Raw genomic sequence first — 24,681 nt, 5'->3', positions numbered from 1 at the left:
TCCCTTATCATGGAAAATAGCATGGATTCATGGATTCGTCTCACATTCTGTTCATAAGAAGCCTATGATTGATGGCTAAAGCTACACATAAATAAAAATGTATCAAGAACTTACAAATCTCTTTTTTAAACAATTTGCCAGTCATACTTTAAACCTCTTTATTAAAAGTGAAGAAAGGAATATTTGGTTTCATTAAGAGTAATTTCACTCAGGTCAAAAAAGTTATAATTCTACATTAACAAACCAAAATTTAAAAGACTCCTAAAGAATTCATAGAAAAAACATTATCCACAAATCCAAAAACTATTTACTTTGGTTGCCTTTTTGGTTATGATACACACACACACACACACACAAGGCAACATGTATAATATATGTATATTCAATATGGGTTTTTTTTTTTCACTCTAGCTCAGGCTGATCTGAAATTCACTATGTAGTCTCAGAGTTGCCTTGAACTCATGGTGATCTTCCTACCGCTGCCTTCCAAGTGCTGGGATTAAAGCAGTGCACTACCACTCCTGGCTTGCCTTGTATATTTTTTAAGACAAGAGATAGTATCACTCAATATTTTACTAGCAAAATGTTATTTATAGTCAAAAGTAGTAAATAATATTCTCAAATTCAATTGTGAGTTTCATGTGATAAATGGCAGACACTTTATATTGCAATAAATGAAACTTTCTAATTCTTATCCTGTATAAGAAACAAACAACAAGGATACCAGTAGAGATAAACACTCACCACACGTTTTTCTCGAAAATCTATTCCTACTGTAGTGATGAATTTGGGATTGAATTTATTATCCGTGTATCTATAAAGAAATGTTGTCTTCCCCACCCCTGAGTCTCCAAGGGCTAGGAGTTTAATCAGATAATCATAGTCTCCATCAGTCATAGTGATAGTCGTGGTTGGCCTATGCAGGAGAGGAAAAATAAGAATGTCACAAATACTGTTGATTTCCCATGTTTCTGTTGGTCCTTGAAAGTCCCAGGCATGAGGCCTAATGGGACTTCCTGAGCCTAGCTAAAGTTTGGCGACATGTCTCTGGCCAGCTATGACTCACCAAGACACCTAATGGTTTCTGGCCTGCTACTTCCACGTGGCAATTGTAATTACCATTTCAATAGTTAAAGTTTACTATTGGCCCTTACCTTTGCCCCCATCCTAAAATCCCTGCCTTCATCCCCAACATGATATAGGCAACTACTCAGAGTAATAAAGCGAGTTGTTTCTGCGAGTTCCTGCATCGAAAAGACCCCTGACTCAGTGTGGTTTTTCTCCGGTGGCCAGGAGAGGTTTCTGAGTCATCCAACATTCATCATCTACTCAACCCCTAGGGAGGAACCAGCAAGCCTGGTCCTTCCCTCGGCACTAGCTGACCAGGAAAGAGCCCCGCATCTGGCACCCAACGTGGGGCTCTGGGACCCCGACAGACTAGTGCACCCCGTGACAGGCAGTCGTTGAGGAGGTAATTGGTGTGTGCGGGTGAGTGTACCCTCATGAGTTATGAGGTAGTCTTCATATTTAGTGCACTAAACTTTGCTTCTATAACCTGTACTTACTTGTCAACATCTCTTCATTCTCTTTCTCTTTCCTTTCTCTTTTATTTCGCAGACAAGCTGCATATGTGGCTTTTGTACAACATGTTTACCTATCTTTTGGATCCTTCTGGTTGTATTATACTCATGTGTATGTGGGTTGCTATTGCCCTAGTTTCATGGACATCTCTCTCTCAACTTTATAATAAGGGACAGTCTACCTCTAAATCCAATCCTGCCTTAGAATCTTTCAGGGCACTCCTAAAGAGTAGAGGGCTTAATTTGACTGATAATCAGGCTCAACAGACCTGGGATTGCCTTTTCAAGCTGGCACCATGGCTGCCGGAAGGAAATCTCTTTGATTGGGACACGTGGGACAGGATAGAGGCCCTTGTTTGTCAGGCACATGTGGAGAAGGTTCAAATACCCCACCTCAGGGGTTCTCCCTATGATCTCGGCCCTCAAGGACTGCTTCCCTCCAAGGTCAATCAAACATAAACAAAAGACAGAGGAAAAAAATAGTATACAGCCTGATCTGGCTACTCCTCCTGGAGATACAGCTTTAAAAAACCCAGAAAAGGGTACATCTTTATACTCCTCACTCAATCCCTTTGAGAGTGCTCCCTGGCTTTCTGGGGGACCTCTTCCACCTCCTCCATCTACTAACCCTTTCTGGACCCCCTCAGCCTCTCCTTCATATTTGGTCTCCAAGCCACCAGAAAATAAAGCTACTTTTTTATTTCCCATCAATCTAAATCCTGGGGGCAATCACCCTGCTGCCTGGTATCCGTGGGAAGCTCGGGACCTTAAAGAGCTTTAAAAGGTGGTCTTGGAAGATGGACCCAACTCTCCTTGGGATGGGACCCTATTACAGGGACTTTCTCATCAACTTTGTACAACCCAAGATTGGAAAAATCTAGTCAGGACTGTCTTGTTGGGTCCCCTATACATTAAGTGGTGTGCCCTTTTTAAAGATTAGTGCCATACACAGGCAGAACGAAACCAAAGTCAACAGCACCCCTGTGCCGATAACTTTTGGGATGCTCTCCAGTATCTCTGATCAATATGCTACAGGCACTCAACAGGTGGCTATACCTGACCCGTACAGTGACCAGGTCAGGGCACTGGGCTTCAGAGAAATAATAACAGAGTTGCTATGGCTCTCAAGAGGTTTCTAGGTAAAATTGATTGCCATTATGGCCCACACAAATGGATGGGTTCTTTCTCCAGGTTAGAATGGAAGGCCCCCAGGCTTTTTCTTTCTCAACCTAACCATGACTTTCTTACCGTGTTTACCAATGGAGGGCACCTAGGGACTTCCCTAGCCATTTACCCTCCCTTAAAATAGGAAAAAGAGCCTATCCCCATAAAGTCAGTCTCCCAGGAGGTTGAGGGGTCAGCACAATTCAAAGAACTATTTGCGTCATTCTAGCTTTGGACACTATTCAAGAGCCATTTAACTTATTTTCTGACAGCCTTTATGTTGTTAATTTATTACCCAACCTGGTTGAGGCCCAAATTAGTATGGACTCCAACCCTACATCTCCTTTGATGATTCAAGCTTGTTCCCTACTCAAACAAAGAATCAATCCCATTTTTCTTCAACATCTCAGGGGTCATCCAAACTTACCAGGATTTCTCTCTCAAGGAAACAATTTGGCTGATAAAATGGCTTCTATGCCTCAATGTGATACTATTACAGAAGCTACACGCTTCCACTTATTGACCCATGTCAACTGGAGAGGTCTCAAGCACAGGTTTCCACAGGTACCAGTCAAGAACCTTAAAAAAATTGTCTGGACTTGTATGTCCTGTCAGCCTTTCCTCCAAGTACCCCCACTTCAAAATACAGGAAACAATCCTCGAGGGCTCTGCCTTAATCATCTTTGGCAAATTGATGTCACACACTATTCTCCATTTGGAAAGCTTAAGTATATTTTTCTTTCAGTTCATACCTTCTCCCGCGCCTGCTGGGCATTGGCACATGCCAGGGAAAAATCTAAACATGCCAGTAGTCATATGCTTCAATGTTTTGCCACTCTTGGGCTGCCTGATCAAACTAAAACAGATAATGGCCCCTGCTTCATAAGCAAGGCCTTTATAGATTTTCTCCAGACCTGGAAAATCTCACATTCCACAGGCATCCCATACAACCCCCCGGGCCAAGCTATAGTTGAAAGATATAATCAGACTCTCAAGTCTCAATTACAAAAACAAAAGGGGAATCCTTACCCCCACATGACCAACTAAAAAGGGCATTATTTACCCTAAACATTTTAAACTTTTCTAAAGAAAATAAGCAATTATCCCCTTTTCAAAAGCATTGGTCCTCATCTGTTATATACAGTTCTATCTGGATAAGATGGAGGGACCCATTGACTGGGGCCTGGAGAGGGCCTGATCCGCTCCTCACAGCAGGGAGAGGGTCTGGATGTGTCTTCCCTCAAGATGAAAAAAGACCCATTTGGGTACCAGTGAGAGACCTAAAATATTTGTCCCAACAAGGGGACACTAACAATCACTTCTCTAGGTAGTGTCCTGCCCTGAGTACTGTTCCTAAAATTGTCCTTCACCCTGCTAAACTAAATAACTCCCTTCCTTACAGAGGATTGCTGGCTTTGCCTCCAATCTGGGCCTCTCTGGCTAATTACATTACAGTTGTCCATGTGTCCTTAAAAAAACTGCTCAGCCACCTTCCCCATCCCCATCCAGCTTTTCCCAATGTTTCCTCTGGGCATTTGGGCCCCGCCTTCCCCTAATAATTGCACTATAGACGTGGGATACATTCATCCTTCCTTATGTACTTTTATCACAACTGAGCCCAGTGCTCAACACTGCCCACCTTTTGGAATGGCTTATATTTGTGGAGGCGAGATGGCCTATAACTTTCTACCCACCAATTGGACAGGCCTTGTGCCCGAGACAGCTTAATCCCAGATGTAGATATCATTTCTGGAAGCTAGATTCCCTGGCTAAGGTAGTCCTACAAAACAGGAGAGGACTAGACCCAATAACATCCAAAAAGGGAGGCATATGTTTGTTTTTACAAAAAAAAAAAAATGCTGCTTTTATACCAATAAATAGGGAATCGTCCAGGACAAGATTAAGAGGCTCCAGGAAGACTTGGAGAGGAGGCGACAGGACCCCCAGGACGCCCTGCTGCGAACGGGCCTACATGACTTCTTACCCTACCTCTTCCCTCTACCTGGACCCCTCCCCCTCCTTCCCCTCCTCCTTATCCTCACTGTCAGGCCTTGTGTAATTAACAAAATTACACAATTTAGTCACCAGCAGCTAGAGGCCATAAAACTTCATCAAGTCAAGATATCACAGGCTGGAAACTCAGGAAATAAGTTCCTCAGATGACCCACTGCCACCTCCCCTACCCTCCAAGTGACCAATGATGGGTAAGATCCCCAGAGGGGACAACCTAAGACAGGCCATGGAGTGGGTACTCAGTGAGCTAAATAGCTGGTACTCAATGACGGGTAAGATGCCGAGAGGGGGACAACCTAAGACGGGGCCACAGTAACTAATGCTCTTACAAAAACAAAAGGGGGAGATATTGGGCCCTGAAAGGCCCAGGCATGAGGCCTAATGGGACTTCCTGAGCCTCGCTAAAGTTTGGCAACATGTCTCTGGCCAGCTATGACTCAGCAAGACGCCTAATGGTTTCTGGCCTGCTACCTCCGCGTGGCAATTGTAATTACCATTTCAATAGTTAAAGTTTACTATTGGCCCTTACCTCTGCCCCTATCCTAAAATCCTCACCTTCATCCCCAACATGATATAGGCAACTGCTCAGAGTAATAAAGCGAGTTGTTTCTGCGAGTTCCTGCATTGAAAAGACTCCCAACTCAGTGTGGTTTTCATCCGGTGGCCAGGAGAGGTTTCTGAGTCGTCCAACGTTCATCATCACCTCAACCCCTAGGGAGGAACCAGTAGGCCTGGTCCTTCCCTTGGCACTACCTGACCTGGAAGGAGCCCACATGTGTCCTATCAAAATCCAACATACATTTCACTTACAAGGCTAAAATTCTGAATTAACTTGGTCAAGGCAGCTTCAGGAGTGAGGTAAGACTATCAACTCATTAGTACAAGTCTTTCTCTATTGTGTCACATAGGATTAAAAATGAAAAAAAAAAAGTTATTTCCAAAACAACAATATATGTTTGTTTTAAATCAGTATTGTGGATTAGGAGGGAGGTGCTAGGAAGAGGACATGGAAACAAATCCTCCTCCAAAATGAAGCAAAAATGCTAAGGAGAGAACCAAGCTGCATGGATAATGGAAGAAAATAAAATATTTACACCTAATTCAGGAGTAATTTTCTATTATTTACTCACAAAATATTTCTTTTCTGGTTTTAAAAACTTAACAACTAGTATGAGAACTTATAAAAACATGCATTTTTAATCCTTCAAAAGTAATGTTTATTAATCATTTTTAAAACACAGAAACCTCTATTGTCAACACATCTGTGTTTGGCTGAAGAATAGAATATTTGCCAGATGTCCAGAGAAAGGAAGAACTATTACATGGCATAGCTATGGTCATTCTGCTAATTTGTCCTGTTGGGAGAATGGTGGTACAGGTCCTTTCTTCCTGGCTTTTCTGATACACTTACTGAGTGAGAGTGAGCTCACACTTAAGTCACATGAATCTAAGGAGCAGCACTCACAATTCAGTGATACCATCCATTACTCTTTATTATTACTATTATTATTATTATTAGTAGTAGTAGTAGTAGTAGTTATGCAAACAGTGTCTATACAGCCATGTTGGTTCCATTGTTAGCCTCCCCCTGTTCTCCCCCTTCTGCAGGAGAGAATCAGCCTATTGCACCTCACCAGAGCCCCACCTGAAACCATAGAGCAATTGGGGAAATGAGCATGAGTACAGCTTTCTTGGTGAACCTGGTGTCAGCACAAGGGTGAAGGAAAGAGACACAGAGAACACTCAACTCCTACCAAACCATATATCCAGAGACACAGAGGCTCCCAAGGCGTCATCACTGAAGTAGACCTAAAACAAACCCAACATGGCTCAAGGAAATTCATGGAAGAGGGGACAGAAAGATTGTTAGAGCCACATGTTGGGACATTTTGCACAAAGACATTGCCTTTTACCCATAACTGATGGCTAAACCCATGATGCACAACCCATATTCCCCAATGAGGAGGGTCCATCCATTACTCGTGGTGAAGTTTCCTCTGTTAAGTTTAAGTCAAGGATTTGATATTTATATCAACTTTATGATTCATGGGTTATAAAAAAATGATTTAATCAGAGGCTGGAGAGATTGCTTAGTGGTTAAGGTGCTTCCCTGAAAAGCCTAACAACTCAGGCTTGATTCCCCAGTACCCACATAAAAACAGATGCACAAAGTGGCACATGCTTCTAGAATTCATTTGTATCAGCTATAGGCTCTTGAGTATCTATTCTTTCTTTCTGTCTCTCTTCTATCTCTCTCTCTGCTTGCAAATAAATAATTTTTTAAAAAATTATTTTATCTTATCATAGTAGAAGGCATATGAATATTTTTTTGTCCAAAATGCATAAAGCTGTTATGGGCACTGTGTGCTCACAGCAGGTGAGGTACAGGCCTGTGTGCTGCGACCAGGTGAAGTACCAATGTGCTCAGGGCCTGTGGACTCATAATGTGGTACATTTACACAATGGAATGAGAAATGATATAATGAAATTTGTATGAAAATGGATGAACTTGGAATACATCATACTAAGTGAACTTACACAAGCACAGAAAGACAAGTGCAGTATGTTCTCCCTCATCTGTGGTTCCTAGCCTGGAACAACTTGATTTGCAGGCTTGCCTGCAAGGCAACTCAAGGGGAGGATAATGGGGATAGAATGGTCTGGGGGTAGGGGAATGGAAGGGTTTGGGGAGATACACACAAAACTAGATCCAAAATGAATAGGTACCATAGATATCTTCTTCCTGGATAGTAGAATAAAAGTTATATTCCCCAGTAGGTGTATGGGGTGACTATCTGGTAAGAAAGGCCCTGGAGAGGGTCTTATGAAGCCTAATAAAACATTTAGCTCTAGCTTATAAATCCCAGTACCAGAAATTGATTACAACACACACTGAGCTGTTGATCAAAGAGATCCTACAACATTCCCAAAACAAGACAGGCTTCTGTCAAAGCACTTGATTACCCACCTTAGGTAAAAGGTAAGACCCTATCGCTAAAGACACCATATACTGCTGACACAGAACATTAAGAGATCTGACTGGAATCTGCAAGAAAGTCAGTTCCCAGATGGTTAGCCCTTTAGTGCTGGAAAGTGCTACTTGAGCTGCTGGAGGGAAAATGGACGACAACATTGTGAGCCAGCAGGGAGGAAACACTGCTATATGAAAGCAACTAGCCTGAGGAGATTACACACCTATGCAATGGTGGCCCCCAACCTGGGTAGGTAACCAATGGCTTTCTGATTGGCTAAAAGATCTGCTCAATGGAAAGCAATCCATAGCTGGAACGGGGAACCAAGTCAGAATCCTGTAGAGACCAAGATTATGGACTCTACCCAGAAGATCCCACTAATTTCTGACCAAAAGAGAGACTACACCCATCAAAATCTCTCTAAATTACCAATGCTTATCCCCTTTTACCTATGCTGATCTCACTCTCTGTTGGAGAATCTGTTTTTCTTTTTCAAAAGGCAGGGAGAATAGAAGACAACCAAAATCTATCAACAAGACAAGAAAAGATAGCGAACTCTTTAGCAGATGAGTCACCCCTTGCACATCAGCCAGGTCCCAGGTGAAAACAATTTTTCTGATATATATATATGTGTATATATATATATACATACATACATACACACACATATATATATATCTTCTTAAATTTTCCTCCTCAATAATTTGTATTCTTTGCTGAGTGTAACTATCAGGATGGAGTTTTTATAACTATGAATATATTCTTTTAAACTATCTACACAAAATATGTACATTGCTCAGAAAGAGATGTATAGCAGCCATCAATATCTAGATCTGGGGCTGGGGACTGGGGGCCGGAGAGGTGCCTTAGTACTTAAGGTGCTTGCCAGCAAAGACAAAGAAACCAGGTTCAATTCTCTAGTACCTACATAAAGCCAGATGTGCAAGGTGACACATGTGCCTGGAGTTCATTTGCTGTGGCTAGAGACCTTGGTACACCTATATTCTCTCTCTCTCTCTCTCTGAAATAAATAAATAAAATATTTTTTAAAACTAGAGCTGGGGGACTGGAGAGATGTCTTAGCAGTTAATGCATTTGGCTGCAAAGACAAAAAACCCAGGTTCAATTCCCCAGTACTCACGTAAGCCAGAAGCACAAGGGGGTGCATGCATCTGGAGTTTGTTTGCAGTGGTTGGAGGCCCTGGCCCACCCATTCTCCCTCTGTCTGTCTCCTTTCTCTCTATCTCTCTCTGCTTGCAAATAAAATTAAATTAAATTTAAAAAAACTAGAGCTGGGGAGATTGCAGAGTCAATAAAATGTTTGAGTGATAAGGTTGGAGATCTGAGTTCAATCTCCATTATCCACGTAAAAATGCAGAGCATGGTGGCATGTGCCTCTAGTCCTAGCACTAGGAAGGTGGAGATAGGTGGATGCCTGGGAGTTCACTAGACAGATAAACTAGCATAACTGGTAAGCTCCATACTAAGCAGAGTCACTGTTTCAAGAAAGATTTATGACATTCCTCAGAATAATTCACGAGGTTTTCCTCTGGTCTCCACACACATGCACAGATATATACAAGCATATTTCACCTACACAAATTAACACATGTGCATACATTAAAATAAATAGCAATATAAATAAACAATTAGCTTTCCTTAGTCATGGGGCACAGTCAATTATGGAAACAGAATTCCTCTTTGAAAATGTGCATTAGGTGACTGGCTAGAAGTAACTAGTTCTAAGTTTAGTTAATTCTAAATATTTTAGCAAGGCTTTATTGTTGTAGATGTTGTTGTTACGGTGGCTAGAGACCCTGGCACACCCATTCTCTCCCTCCCTCTCTTTCTCTCTCTCTCTTTCTCTTTCTTTCTCAAATAAATAAATAAATAAAAGCTTAAAAAAGAGATCTGGGCTGGAGAGATGGCTTAGTGGTTAAGCGCTTGCCTGTGAAGCCTAAGGACCCTGGTTCGAGGCTCGGTTCTCCAGGTCCCACGTTAGCCAGATGCACAAGGGGGCGCACGCGTCTGGAGTTCGTTTGCAGAGGCTGGAAGCCCTGGCACACCCATTCTCTCTCTCTCCCTCTATCTGTCTTTCTCTCTGTGTCTGTCGCTCTCAAATAAATAAATACATAAATAAATTTTTTTTAAAAAAAGAGATCTAATGGATCAAAACAACCTAGCATATGATTTTATTACATAGGGAGGAATCAGAGGAAAGGTTACAGCTATAGAACCATTACATGGGAGTTTAGTTCTCAATTATAAAATGAAACTATTAACCACTTGCCAGCTACATGACCTACCATGTGTTCCTTACTCACAGCCAATTGACTCTCTACTAATTGCACATAACTTGCCTGGGGCAATACAAGGTCTGCCTCCTAGTTCTAATCTAGAGTGAGCAATGTTAGTAACAGATCAATTTCACTGTGCCTTACCCTGCCTCTGTTTTGTAAATGAAAGGTGGTAGACACTTGGTGGCATTTGATACAAATACCACATGAAATTAATACAAAGCTTACCATAGAGGAAAACCTTTATTAAAGTGTCTCCAATATGCCATTTGATATATTAAGGTAGGTATTAGATGGTGTGCCTTTTAATTTCTCTGGGAAATATTATGTCTCCTCTTTGAGGTGTGTGTGTGTGTGTGTGTGTTGTTCAGTTTTTTTTTTTATTATTATTACATTATGTTCTGAGACCTAAAATGGTTGACCTAGATATTCTAAACCTGTCATGGTAAACACAGCACCACAAAAAATAAAAGCCTTTGCAAGGTTTCCTTTTCTAAGAACTGGGCTAAAAATTGACCTGTAAAAGATCAAAAAAGAGAAAAGTTGTAACAGCATTGTTTATTCCTGCACAAAGATTGATAATCTTGTTGGTTCTTGGTTCTATGTGCTTAGAAAGAAAGAAAAAGCCAGAAGACTGAAATGTTTCAGGGAACATGTATAAATCTGTCATTATCAGTGTTAATAGCTATGCCACAAAGTCCAGCCATGCAGAGACTAAGATGCCACCCTGAGAGCTCTTCACAGGATAGCAAGGAGCTGGGATGAGCAGGAAAAGATATAAAATATCCACTGCCTATGCTGAATGAAGAGAACCTCAAGCAATCACAGGGTCTACTATCAGTGTTCAAATGACTTTCAGGATTAATAACTAATTCCTAACAGTGAAATTTGTCACTCTTTTTTATCATAGTTAGTGATGAAAAAATTAGGTAGAGGTAGAAATATGTTCATTCTATAATGATAGAATATTTTCTCCTTTGTATGAGCAGGAACATAATTTTCACTGCTGATTTTGCCCATTTTCTGTTTTTCCCAAAATCCTATTCCTGTTCACTATAAGATTTATGAATGTAGAAGTTATATCTCTTTTGTCCATTGCTGGATCCACAGAGTTCAACACAGGAGCCTAATGCATATTTTTGAATACATAAATCTATTTAAGCCATTCAAGCCAATGAAAAATGTCATGATTAATGAAATTAACCTTGTGAGCATTTGCTAGAAATGTCTATCCAAATTGTGCATTTGAATTTTATTTTTTCTGAGATGAGTGTCTAGATTAATGACCACTGTGGTGCTTTCTGGGTTTGGCTTCCATAGCTCACGTTTTTATTTTAAGTTGCACAAGAGTACAAAAATCTTCCCCAAATATAGTGTTTTTATATCTTCAGAAGAACTGCCAGAAAACTTTGGGAAAGACAAAGCATTGGGAACTGGACTTTTTGCAGATAAGATTTGAGCTGGAAGAGAGCGTATAAAGTTATCACATAAACAGGTTGGAGATCAGAACAAGGTTGCTCCAGGGAAGCCTACATTTGTTTCATCTAACACATACTCACTTGCACTTCTTATTTGCTGGTGTTAATCACACACTCCTTGCCTTTCTAGAGGAGGCTTAACAGGAGATACAGTGAGGGTCTGGAGAGACAGACAGTTCAGTGGTTAAGGTGCTTTCCTGCAAAGCCTAATGACCCAGTTTGATTCCCTAGCACCCATGTAAGGCCAGATGCACAAAGTGGCACATGCAACTGGAGTTCGTTTGCAGTGTCTGGAGGCCTTTTTGTGCCCATTCTCTATCATCTATCATCTATCATCTATCATCTATCATCTATCATCTATCATCTATCATCTATCATCTATCATCTATCATCTATCTATCTATCTATCTATCTATCTATCTATCTATCTATCATCTATCTAATCTGCTTGAAAATAAATAAAATGAAATAAAAACATTTTAAGAGATACAGTGAGGTATCAATGACTCGAGTACAGGTATAATAGACTTTGTTGCTCTTTGCAAGTCTACCAAATAACAATCTCAAGAATTTTGTGATAAGCTGTGACCTTATGGCTTCAACTTATTAAGTTAATAAAGAGCAATTTAATACTCAAGGCATTTTAGAGAGCTAAAAAATAGTAAGGAAAGCACTAGTGATACTTCTTATATTCAGTGCAGATAATTTCAATAAAATAAGTCTGTCAAACACAAGATGGACAGCTGTTTACTATTTCCAAGTTAACCTTTATTTGGTTTACTGTATGGGGCTACAGGAGTATGTTTTAACTTGTGAGGCTCTCATAGCTTCATTGTGTGAAGACAGCCCAATAATGGTTCTCACTTAGTGACCTTGAAATATTGCTTCTAATAGCTAAATTTATATCTACAAGGTTAGAATTAAATTATGGATCAGTGAATCACTGGGCTTTTAGTCTATGCTTCAGTGAAACAAAAACATATGTTTCTGGGGAAAGGGAACACTTTTTTAAAATATAAATTTTATTTAGTGGATTTTATAGAAATATTTTATAGGTAGACCTATTGTGGTATATTTTTTTTCCTAAAGGCTACTTGGAATTAATGAATAAGGGTATATGTGGAAGGTACAGGTAAAATATAGGGGCTGGAGAGATGGCATAGTGGCTAAGGTGCTTGCCTACAAAGCCAAAGAACCACAGTTCAACTCCCCAGTACCCACATAAGCCAGATGTGCAAGGTGGCACATGTGTCTGGAGTTCATTTGCAGTGGCTGGAGGTCCTGGCATGCCCCTCCCTTTCAAATAAGTAAATAAATAATTAAAAATAAAATATTTTTTATATACATTTTTAATTTTTATTTATTTATTTATTTGAGAGTGACAGACACAGAGAGAAAGACAGATAGAGGGAGGGAGAGAGAGAATGGGCGCTCCAGGGCTTCCAGCCTCTGCAAACGAACTCCAGATGCGTGCGCCCCCCTGTGCATCTGGCTAACGTGGGACCTGGGGAACCGAGCCTCGAACCGGGATCCTTAGGCTTCACAGGCAAGCGCCTAAGTGCTAAGCCATCTCTCCAGCCCAAAAATAAAATATTTTTTAAGAGCTAACAGGGGCACATCATGTCCCTGTAATATTAAAAATAATAAATGTGTAAATATACATCAATGACATTGTATTTTACATCATGTATGGATATCAGTTTATGGGGGGCAGGGGCAGAATTTGATGGTTTGATTCAGGTGACCCCATCAACTTAGGAGTTCTGAATACTAGGTTCCTAGAGATTTGGGAATTAATATCTCCTGGAGGGGGTGTATTGTTGGGGGCAGGATTATGTATGTTATAGCCAGTTTCCCCTAGCCAGTGATTGGCACACTCTCCTGTTCCTTTTGTCCACCTTATGTGAGCCAGGGGGTGATGTCCACCCTCTGCTCATGCCATCATTTCCCCTGCCATCATGGAGCTTCCCCTAGGGCCTGTAAGCCAAAATAAACCTCATTTTTCCCACAAGCTGTTCTTGGTTGGATGATTTCTACCAGCAATATGAACTTGGTGGCAACAATGGATCAAACACAATAGAGATAAACTTAGAATTCATTGATCTTTAAAGTGCATCTTGTTCTTATTTTATTTTATTTTATTTTATTTTATTTTATTTTATTTTATTTTATTTTTTGGTTTTTCGAGGTAGGGTCTCACTCTAGCCCAGGCTGACCTGGAATTCACTATGGAGTCTCAGGGTGGCCTCGAACTCATGGCAATCCTCCTACCTCTGCCTCCCAAGTGTGGGATTAAAGGTGTGTGCCACCACACCCGGCTTGCTCTTATTTTAAAGGGTGTAAATTCCAACATAAAGTAGCTTTAAAGGGACATATCTGCACTGATATATCATTATTTCACTAATTAAACTAATTTCTAAGCCAATGAATAATTTTTCATCTTTATTTTTCTCTAAATTAACATTTTTGCTTAGTGTATATACTAAATTAGAGGGACTATGAGATGTAATATAACCCCTTACACCTATCACCCAGCTTCTACAATTCCAAAATAGGGCCAATCTTATTTCATCTACCTTAAAATCCTCCTATATAAAATGATCTTAAAGTAAACATAAGACATCATAACACCTTCACAGGTAATTTAACAAGTATCTGTAAAACAAGATTTTCACTGTCTTAGCACTATTGGTGTTGGGTTTAGCTCTAGATAATCAAAATTTAGTCTTTTGAGAATTTGATAGGTCAAAATTCATATATTAATGCTATTTTAATCCATTTCTCTTACAATGATGAAGACTGTTTCTTTTCTGCTTAAGGGTTATTGGGTTATTATAAATTCCTTTTCTATGAGTAGAAAACAATTTTTGCTCATTTAAAACATACTCCCAACTCTACTTTTAGAAGGTTTTTTTGCATACTAGCGACATGAAAACTCTATTATTTAAGAGTAAATAACTGACAGGCTGTTTGCTTGTGGTATTTATGTCACATAGAGGAGTTTTGTTATTAGTACTGATGTCACTTGGGGGATTAGAAATCAAATTCTGAGTCATAGTAAGGTTCTTTCACCACAATTTGAAGCAGAATTAATTAGTTTTCATTCATATTTATTAGTTATATATTGTACTATGTAGCCTGAATAGCCTGAACTCATGATCCTCCTTCTCAGCATTCTTAATAAAAGATTACAGGCTGATACCACCACACACTGTTCAATTATGATTTAGCAATTATTTATGGACCTTTCCCTACAGGTTGTGGATATTTTTTTTTTTTTTTTTTTTTTTTGGTTTTTCGAGGTAGGGTCTCACCCTGGTCCAGGCTGACCTGGAATTAACTATGTAGTCTCAGGGTGGCCTTGAACTCATGGTGATCCTCCTACCTCTGCCTCCCGAGTGCTGGGATTAAAGACGTGCGCCACCACGCCCGGCTAGTTGTGGATATTTTTATTAAGCATACACCTATATTTTTAAATTTGGTTTTATAACTTAGAGTTCAGGCTGCTACCCTTTGTTTTTTGTTGTTTATATAAAGACTTGATTTTTGTGGGTTGACTTACCCTGTATTTTGCTTAAGTTTCTGTCATAATATTGTTTTATTATTTTTAATTTTACATATTTTAAGGCTAGCTTTTCTTTCTTTTTTATTAGTTTTGTACTCAGTGAATACAGTCAAGTTGGGACCATTGTTAGCCTCCTCCCTGTCCTTCCCCATACACATGGACCCTCCTTATTGGGGTATATGGGTCATGCATTGTGGGGTTAGACATAAGTTATGGGTAGGAGGAAATGTCTCTGTGTATCATGACCCAACGTGCGGCTCTGACATTCTTTCTGTCCCCTCTTCTGCAAATTTCCCTGAGTCATGTTGGGTTCATTTTAGGTCTGCTTCAGTGATGAGGTCTTGGGAGCCTCTATGTCACTGGATATCTGATTTGGTAGGAGGTGATTGTTCTCTGGATAGCTTTTCTTAATAGATAATTGCTTCTTTCTTTTAAATTCTTATGCTTTTATTTTTCCTCTTGTTCACCTTACTGGCTAGTACCTCAATATGATTTAAAGAGAAACAGGGATAATGAATATCCTTGCTCTAAGTCTTAAACTGAGAATTCTCCAGTACTTTCTATTTAGAGGGCACTGGCAGCCTGGCTGATTCACTGTGAGTAGATTCTGAGTTTTTCAACTGCCATTTCTTCAATGAAATAATCTTCTGATTTTTATCCATTGGTTTTTTTTTTTAATTATTATTTATTTATTTATTTGAGAGCGACAGACACAGAGAGAAAGACAGATAGAGGGAGAGAGAGAGAATGGGCGCGCCAGGGCTTCCAGCCTCTGCAAACGAGCTCCAGACCCGCGTGCACCCCCTTGTGCATCTGGCTAACGTGGGACCTGGGGAACCGAGCCTCGAACTGGGGTCCTTAGGCTTCACAGGCAAGCGCTCAACCGCTGAGCCATGTCTCCAGCCCTATCCATTGGTTTTAATAGTTTACTTTGAATAAAATATGTTGTTGGTCCATGCCACCTGTCACATAGGAAGGGACACCAAAATAGAAATCTCTAAGCTGTGTTTCATTCAGACAGCCCTTAATCTGAGAAGACAGTGAATTAACACCCAAAGATCTGCCATCCCAAACTTTTCTTGTTAGAATTTTTTTGAGGCAAGCCCAACAGACTGGCCTTTTTTTTTTTTTATGCAAGAGAGAGAGAGAAAATTTGTTCACTAGGTCCATAAGCCACTATAATTGAACTCCAGATGTGTGTGTCACATTGTGCACATATGTGACCTTGCACACTTGTGTCACCTTACATGTGTCTGGCTTATATGGGATCTGGAGAGTATAACATGGGTCCTTAGGCTTTGCAGGCAAGGGCCTTAATTGCCAAGCCATCTCTCCAGCCTCCTTGTTAGCATTTTTTTTTTTAATGAACACTCTCAGGTTTGTGTTTCTAAACAGTATTTTTTTATTATTATTTATTTATTTGAGAGTGACAGACACAGAGAGAAAGACAGATAGAGGGAGAGAGAGAGAATGGGCGCGCCAGGGCTTCCAACCACTGCAAACGAACTCCAGACGCATGCGCCCCCTTGTGCATCTGGCTAACGTGGGACCTGGGGAACCGAGCCTCGAACTGGGTTCCTTAGGCTTCACAGGCAAGCACTTAACCGCTAAGCCATCTCTCCAGCCCCTTGTTAGCATTTTTAATAGGGAACCAGACCAAGGCAACAGTCAAGTTTCATTCCTGTTCTTCTGGTCAGATGACTCAGAGATGGTTCAAAGTTTTGCCTTTCTATAGCAGAGAAGGATTCCACTTTTCCCTTATGACAGACTCTGAGTAGCAAGGGAGTATTCACATCCAGAGCCATTTAGTCTTGCTTTCTTCCTGAGCCTCCTTGTGGATAACATCTAAACTACAGATTAATTTAAAGCCAGTAAACTATTAGTGTGCCTGCTGAACTGCTTCCACATTCCACATGCAGATACAACATGCCTAGAATATATCATTGTGTTCAGAAAAGAACCTTTTTTTTTTTTTTACTATTATGCACTTTACTGTATAAACAAATGTGTGTTGGTTACATTCCTTTCATGTTATTCTTATATTCCCTCTCCACTGAACCCCCACCAGCACCATTCCACTGAAGGTCCTCCTCAGTGAGGTTATTGGTATTCACAATGGGGTTATGAATGCATCAGTCAGTCTCTTGCATGGACAATGCCTCAGAACACTCCTTCCCACTGTACGGCTCTTACAATCTTTCTACCCCCTCTTCTGAAATGTCCCCCAAGCCTTGTCAGGTGTGTTAAAAATCAACTTTAGTGTTGAGCGTCTGCACCTTCTGGACCTCTGCACTGAGGAGTTTGAGTGTTGTAAGTGTCTATCACCATCTCCCTGGAGCCTGTGGTCAAGCTGGCAGTAAGAGTAGCACTCGTGTTTAAACTGTCAGTTCTTCTATATTGTCTCCCAGGCCCTGGCAGCTGTGTTGGGCAGTCTGCTATCCTTTCTCGTCATATTGATGGATTTTGGTTCTGTCTAGTTTTCAGATATCAATTGTTCATTCTATATCATTTAAAAAGTGTACTTTTGGGTCTATTTTACCTAATTGTTTCATTAGTATTTATAAGTAATACTCATCTTAATTTTTGAAACATGTTATTCTAAGGTCTGTGTAATATTCACTTTATATTACATAAAAGCACTCCTATATGGGATTGTTTAAATATTAAAAACATCTGATTTTTAAACATTTGAAATATTGCTATATGGCAACATCCTGTCCTCTTGATTTTCTGCGGGAGTCTGTTTTTAAGTTATTTATGTTTTCTCTTTCTTACTTGGTAATTAATTGCTGCAATTAGTCTTGATTCTATTTAATTTTCAAAGTTGTAAATCAGTATTGGTCATTTATTTCTTCTAGAAATTCATATTGCACATGATTTTACTTAATTCCTTCTATTTTGATATTTATTTCCTACTTAATATTTCAAAATTGTAATATTTCAATTTATTTATGGAATGCTTTAGAAAGTAAATGAAAATAAAGGTCGTATGACTTCAAAAGTTTATTTTATTTTATTTTATTTTTTACTTATTTATTTTGTGTGTGTATGTTTGTGTGTTAGGTATAGGAACACAGACCAGCATTTCTTTCTTTTTTTTTTTTTTTTTTTTTATTTGAGAGCAACAGACACAGAGAGAAAGACAGAGGGAGAGAGAGAGAATGGGCGCGCCAGGGCTTCCAGCCTCTGCAAACAAACTCCAGACGTGTGTGCCCCCTTGTGCATCTGGCTAACGTGGGACCTGGAGAACCGAGCCTTGAACCATGGTCCTTAGGTTTCACAGGCAAGTGCTTAACCGCTAAGCCATCTCTCCAGCCCCTTGTTAGCATTTTTAATAGGGAACCAGACCAAGGCTTAACCACTAAGCCATCTCTCCAGCCCCAAAAGTTTATTTTTATCTTCATATTGAGCTATAGTCCATTATTGATCATCATTCACTTTTTTCCTTAGAATATCCTTTCTATTGTTACAACATTATCTTCTAAATTCAATCATATCTATAATTTTTTGATCCATAGGTTTCTACATATCTCCAGTTTAACTTTATTTCCTATACAATACTAAGTAATAGAGTGCTATGGGGCAAATTTCCTTTCTTAACTCAAATATACTAAAATCTAAGTTGCTCCCAAAGCATTCTTGATGATAACCTTATGGCTTGGTAATGATGATTGGAAAAAAGCGGACCCCTGCTCTAAAACAGTTTGGCTGACTTCATAAATGCTGATCCATTTGAATCAATGCATTTTATGTATTCCCTTACTACTACATCATTAAAACTCATCAGGAGTCAGGGAGGTGAACAACTATTTTTTCCTCAATCTCAACACCATATCAACATGTCTCCTAGATATCACTTTCCTGAGAAAATCATGAGATTAGAAGCCTAGCATTATGTCTGAAGCTCATGGTTACCCATGGAAATCAAGCAAATCTCTAACAGATGTGTTTAGAAACACTGTTTAGCCGGGCGTGGTAGCTCACACCTTTAATCCCAGCCCTCAGGAGGCAGAGGAGGTTCGTCATGAGTTCAAGGCAACCCTGAGACTACATAGTGAATTCCGGGTCAGCCTGAACTAAAGTGAGACTCTACCTCAAAAAATCAAAAAAATTTAAAATAAAAACACTGTTGGGCTGAAATATAACCCAAATATCTGAGTTAGCTCAACAATTTTGTCTTTGGGCTTCAGATGAACAGAGATCAGGAGGAACAACAAAATATACAAAAAAAATCATATTTCAGATGGATCAAATCCTCTACCTTGGGCCTTGCTGTGGTGTCAGTGGCTGTAGCACTATATAGAGGAATGGCCTCCATTCCATGAAGATTGAGGTGGTGAAAAGAACAGGCCCATCTCAGTTATCCTCTGGATGCCAGCTTTTCCTCTTACATTCTCAGCTCCTTCCTCATCTTCTTGATGTCTCTGTTCCTTTTCTGACCCCAAATATGTGGAATTCAGTTACAATGTAAGATTTTAAAAACCACATATTTACATAGGCTTTCTAGTTAACAACTGTGATGCATAAAGTGTATCATGCATAGCGATTCTGGCCTCTTGCTTCAGTTGAAACAAATTTTGTAGAATGTTGATAACAAAATTTTAGTTCTGATATTTTTTAATGATTAGATATTTAAATAATAGATATTGCTTTACTAAAATAGTACAATGGGCAGAAGACCTATTTAAAGAAAGGTGTTCTCAATATTTACTTTAAACTTACAAACTGCAATTGTGAAAGATAGTCATACCATCATATCCTAGTTACATATCCTAGTAAACAGCTGAGGGAATATTTCTTTGAATTCACTAAAGTGTCAATGCATATTCCATTGTAAAATGATTATGAGCATTCAATATCAAATATTACTTAATTCTTAGGTATAGTTTTACATTTTACTCAAAAATCCTTCAAAAGTTCTCTTCTGGATACTATTGTATCTTTATAATCAATGAACAAATAAATCAAAGGACTTTTGCTCAGAATGCACATATTAGTTTCCAGCTGCCACTGAAGATGTAATGGAAAAAGTAGTTTCTTTTTCAATTCAAACCATAACAAGAAAAAAAGGGGACTTATCTGTTTTGATTTCAAATAACAGCATCTTCAGATATAATATGTATCATGAGTTAAACACCTGTTAATATCTAAAATAGTAACCACAAATGATGTAGATTTTATGACTCCTTCTTTAGGCAGAAATGAGATAGGCCTGGAGAGATGGCTCAGTCAGTAAAGTGCATGCCTTGCATGCATAAGTACTTGAGCCTCCAAATCTAAGTTTTAAAAAGTCAGATGTGGTGACATATGTTTGTAATACCAGCACTGGGGAGGTGGAGATAAGCAAATCCCCAGATTTTCTGGCCAGCTAGTCTAACACCAATGAGTGATTCTGTGTCATAAAGGTGGATGGCAGACTAAGGAACAACAACCAAGATTAGCCTCTGACCTCCACATGCTCATGCACACATACATACATACACACATATGCACCTGCACACATATGTAAACACACAAAAATTGTTTTTATAAATATTTATACCTGATAATTATTATAAAATATACTAAAATAATTTTAATATAAATTAATGTTTTATTCAAAGGGATTGTGGCTTTATAAGGATATCTATTTGTTTCAAACCCCACACTTGCATACTCTGTGCTGGTTCTTATTTAATGTGTATATTGCTCAGTTGAATTTTAGAATTTTCCAGTTAATTGCGCCACCTAGCCCATTAGAATACTTGAATTGCAGGCAAACTCAACACCTAGAATTATTTCTGTGGTTATATTGACGTATAAGATCTACACTTGGCACCTTAAGCTCCTACTCTGAAGTTACATAAAATGGGATTTCCAAATATAAAAGCACCACAGATTATTAGAAAACCCAAGCATCAAATCAACTCAGAATGCAAAAATCACATTATAATACAAGAAACAAAAGAATCAAGACAATACAACCCCACCAAAAATTGTAAATCCATCAGAAATGGCCCCAAATAAGATTTTTTTGGTGAAATGCCTGACAAAGATTTTTTTAAAAAATGATTTTTATCTGTACTCAAAGGAATCAGAGAAGAAAACAAAGGAATTAAATAAGAAAACAAACTTCTGGAGGAATTTCAAGAGAACTCAGGAAACCAGCTTAATGAAATAAGGAGGTCATTACAAGACATGAGTAAGGAAATAGAAATACAGAAGAAAATCCAGGCAGAAATTCTAGCTCTGAAAAACACAGTCAAAAAAAAAAAAAAAAGCAAACTTTGTAGAAAGAATCACCACTAGAATAGATGGAGGAGAGAACAGATTATCTAAACTAAAAGACCAGGTGGGAGACTAATACAGTCCAACAAAGAGAAAAACAAGAGAGTTCACAACTAAACAATTTAATACTTCACCTTAAGGCCTTGGAAAAAGAAGAAGACAAACCAAAAATCAGTAGATGGGAAGAAATAATGAAGACTAGAGCAGAAATTAATGAAATAGAAACAAAATTAAAAAATAACAATCAAAAGAATCAATGAAACAACAAGTTGGTTCTTTGAAAGGCTAAACAAGATTGATTAATCCTTAGCAAATCTGACAAGAAGAAAGAGAAAAGAAACAAAAATTAATAAAATTAGAGACGAAAAGACACCATTACAACAGATACCAAAGAAATTCAGAAAATCATAAGGACATACTTTAAGATTATATGTGCCACTAAGTTTGAAAATCTGAAAGAAAGGGATGGTTTCCTTGATTCATATGAGCTACCAAAATTAAATAAAGATTAGATAAACCAATTAAATAGACCTATTACAAGTACAGAGACCCAAGCAGGTATAAAAAGTCTCCAAACTAAACTAGCCCAGGCCCAGATGGATTCACTGGTGAATTTTACCAGACCTTCATGGAAGAACTAACACCACTGCTTCTCAAACTTTTCCATAAAGTAGAAAATGAAGGAATTATACCCAATTCTTTCCATGAAGCCAACATCACCCTGATACCAAAACCAGACAAAGACAGAACAAAAAACTAAAATAAAATTACAGACCAAACTCCCTATTGAACATAGATGCAAAAATTCTCAAAAATATATTGGGAATCAGAAAACAAGAACATATCAGAAAGATTATTCACCCCAACAAAGTAGGCTTCATCCCAGAAATGAAGGGATAGTTCAACATATGCAAATTGATAAATGTAATACACTATGTAAGTGGACTAGAGGACAAAAAGTCACTTGATCATCTCAATAGATTCAGAAAAGGAATTTGGTAAAATTCAACAACACTTCATGGTAAAAGTGCTACAGAAACTGGAAATGGAAGGAACATATCTCAACATAATAAAAGCTATTTATGACAAACCTACAACCAATAAAATGCTAAATTGGAAAAACTTGAAGCTTTTCCACTAAATTCAGGCACAAGACAAGGGTTTCCACTCCTCCCACTCTTATTTAATATAGTACTGAAAGTCTTAGCTATAGCAATAAGGCAAGAGACACTCATAAAAGGGATAAAATTGGAAAGGAAGAGATCAAATTATCATTATTTGCAGATGATATGATTCTATACATAAAGGACCCTAAAGATTCTATCAGCAAATTGTTAGAGCTGACAAACTCTTTTAGCAACATAGCAGGGTACAAAATAAGCACACAGAAACCAGTAGCTTTCCTATATACTAACAACAAACATGTGGAGGATGAAATCAGGGACTCTCCCATTCACAATATCCTCAAAAAAAATAAAGTACCTTGGAATAAACTTAACCAAAGAAGTGAAGTATCTCTACAATGAGAACTTTAAAACACTCAGGTGAGAAATTGCAGAAGGCACTAGGAAATGGAAAGACATCTCATGTTCTTGGATTGGAAGAATCAATGTTGTGAAAATGTCAATATTACCAAAAGCAATCTACACATTTAATGCAATCCCCATTAAAATTCCAATGGCATTCTTCAAAGAAATAGAAAAGGCAATGCTAAAATTCATTTGGAAGCACAAAAAAAAACATCAAATAGCCAAAACAATTTTGAGCAACAAAAATTAGGCTGGAAATATCACTATACATGATTTTAACCTATATTACAAAGCTATAGTAACAAAAACAGCATGGTACTGGCACAAAGACAAACATGTAGATTGATGGAATAGAATAGAGGATCCAGATGTTAATCCAGGCTGCTAGAGCCATCTGATTTTTACTAAAATGCCAAAAATATCCACTGGGAGAAAGAAAGCCTCTTCAACAAGTGCTTCTGGGAAAACTGGATATCTACATATAGAAAGATAAAAATAGATCCTTGTCTTTCTCCATGCACAAGAATCGAGTCCAAATGGATCAAGGACCTCAATATAAGACCTGAAGCTGTGAAATTGCTAGAGGAAATGGTAGGGGAAACGTTTCAACATATTGGCATAGGTAATGACTTTCTGAATGTAACCCCAATTGCTCGGGAAATAAAACCACTAATCAACCACTGGGATATCATGAAATCAAAAAGCTTTTGGACAGCAAAGAAATGACCTGCAGAATGTGAGAAAATCTTTGCCAGCTATACATCTGACAGAAGATTAATATACAGAATATTCAAAGAACTCAAAAAACATAACAATAAGAAATCAAGCAACCCATTTAAAAAATGGGCTATGGAACTAAATACAGAGTTCTCAGTAGAAGAAATATAGATGGCATATAAACATCTAAAAAAGTATTCTACATCATTAGGCATCAGGGAAATGTAAATTAAAACTATTTTACGTCTCATTCTTGTCAGAATGGCTATTGTCAAGAAAAAAATGACAATAAATGTTAGCAAGGATGTGGAAAAAGGGGAATGTAGTCTGTTACAGCCATTGTGGAAATCAGTGTGCATGTTTCTCAGACAGCTAAAAATAAATTTACCATATGATTCAGCTATAGCACTCCTAGACATATATACTAATGACTTTTCTCACTACCTGAGAGATACTTGTACAACCATGTTTATTGCTGCTCTATTCACAATAGCTAGGAAATGGAACCAGCTTAGATGTCCCTCAACAGATGAATGGATGATAAAGATGTGCTAAATTTACACAGTGGAGTTCTATTCAGTGGTAAAGAATTAAATTATGAAATTTGCTGGAAAAGGATGGGTCTGGCAAGGATTATACTGAGTGAGGTAATCCAGGCCCAGAAAACCAAACATCACATGTCCTTTCCCATATATTGATCCTGGCTACAACTGTTTAGACTTGTGTGTTAGCTGGAACCAAAAAATCAATAGCAGAGTCCAGTAAGCTGGAAAAAGGCTATAAGGGAGGGAGGAGAAAAAAGGACTTTAGTGGATGATATTGTATATACATAAGTAGAAGAACATATTACAGGGAGTGGAATAGCTTAAGTGAGGCCAGGGGACGGGATTGAGTAAGAGAAGTGTGGGGGAAGGATCAATCAAGATTCAAGATATTCCAAATAAGACATATGAAAGCCTACTTTTTTGGATAATGACACATCCAGAAACCATGCATTGCTACTAGAAAATTTATGTGCCAGGGATGGGATACCTACCAGAGAGTTTTGGCCAGGGAGGTCCCTGTTGCCTCCAAACAATATAGGCTATTTCCAAGGCCT

At 38.7% G+C, this 24,681-nt stretch overlaps 1 protein-coding gene across 2 annotated transcripts in view; it reads right to left on the bottom strand.

Moving 5' to 3' along the window:
* Rab27b (RAB27B, member RAS oncogene family) overlaps positions 1–24,681 on the bottom strand; it is a 184,935-nt gene that overhangs the window by 14,062 nt on the left and 146,192 nt on the right. For both annotated transcript variants that reach the window (XM_045134600.1, XM_004654750.2), the window contains exon 3: positions 745–916. In XM_045134600.1, coding sequence (XP_044990535.1) covers positions 745–916 — 172 coding nt within the window. The remainder of the gene's footprint in view (positions 1–744; positions 917–24,681) is intronic.

Source organism: Jaculus jaculus, chromosome 15, assembly GCF_020740685.1.
Source record: "Jaculus jaculus isolate mJacJac1 chromosome 15, mJacJac1.mat.Y.cur, whole genome shotgun sequence".
NCBI lineage: Eukaryota > Metazoa > Chordata > Mammalia > Rodentia > Dipodidae > Jaculus > Jaculus jaculus.
Note: the sequence above shows the minus strand (reverse complement) of the source record. Positions and strands in the feature narration are given on the sequence as shown.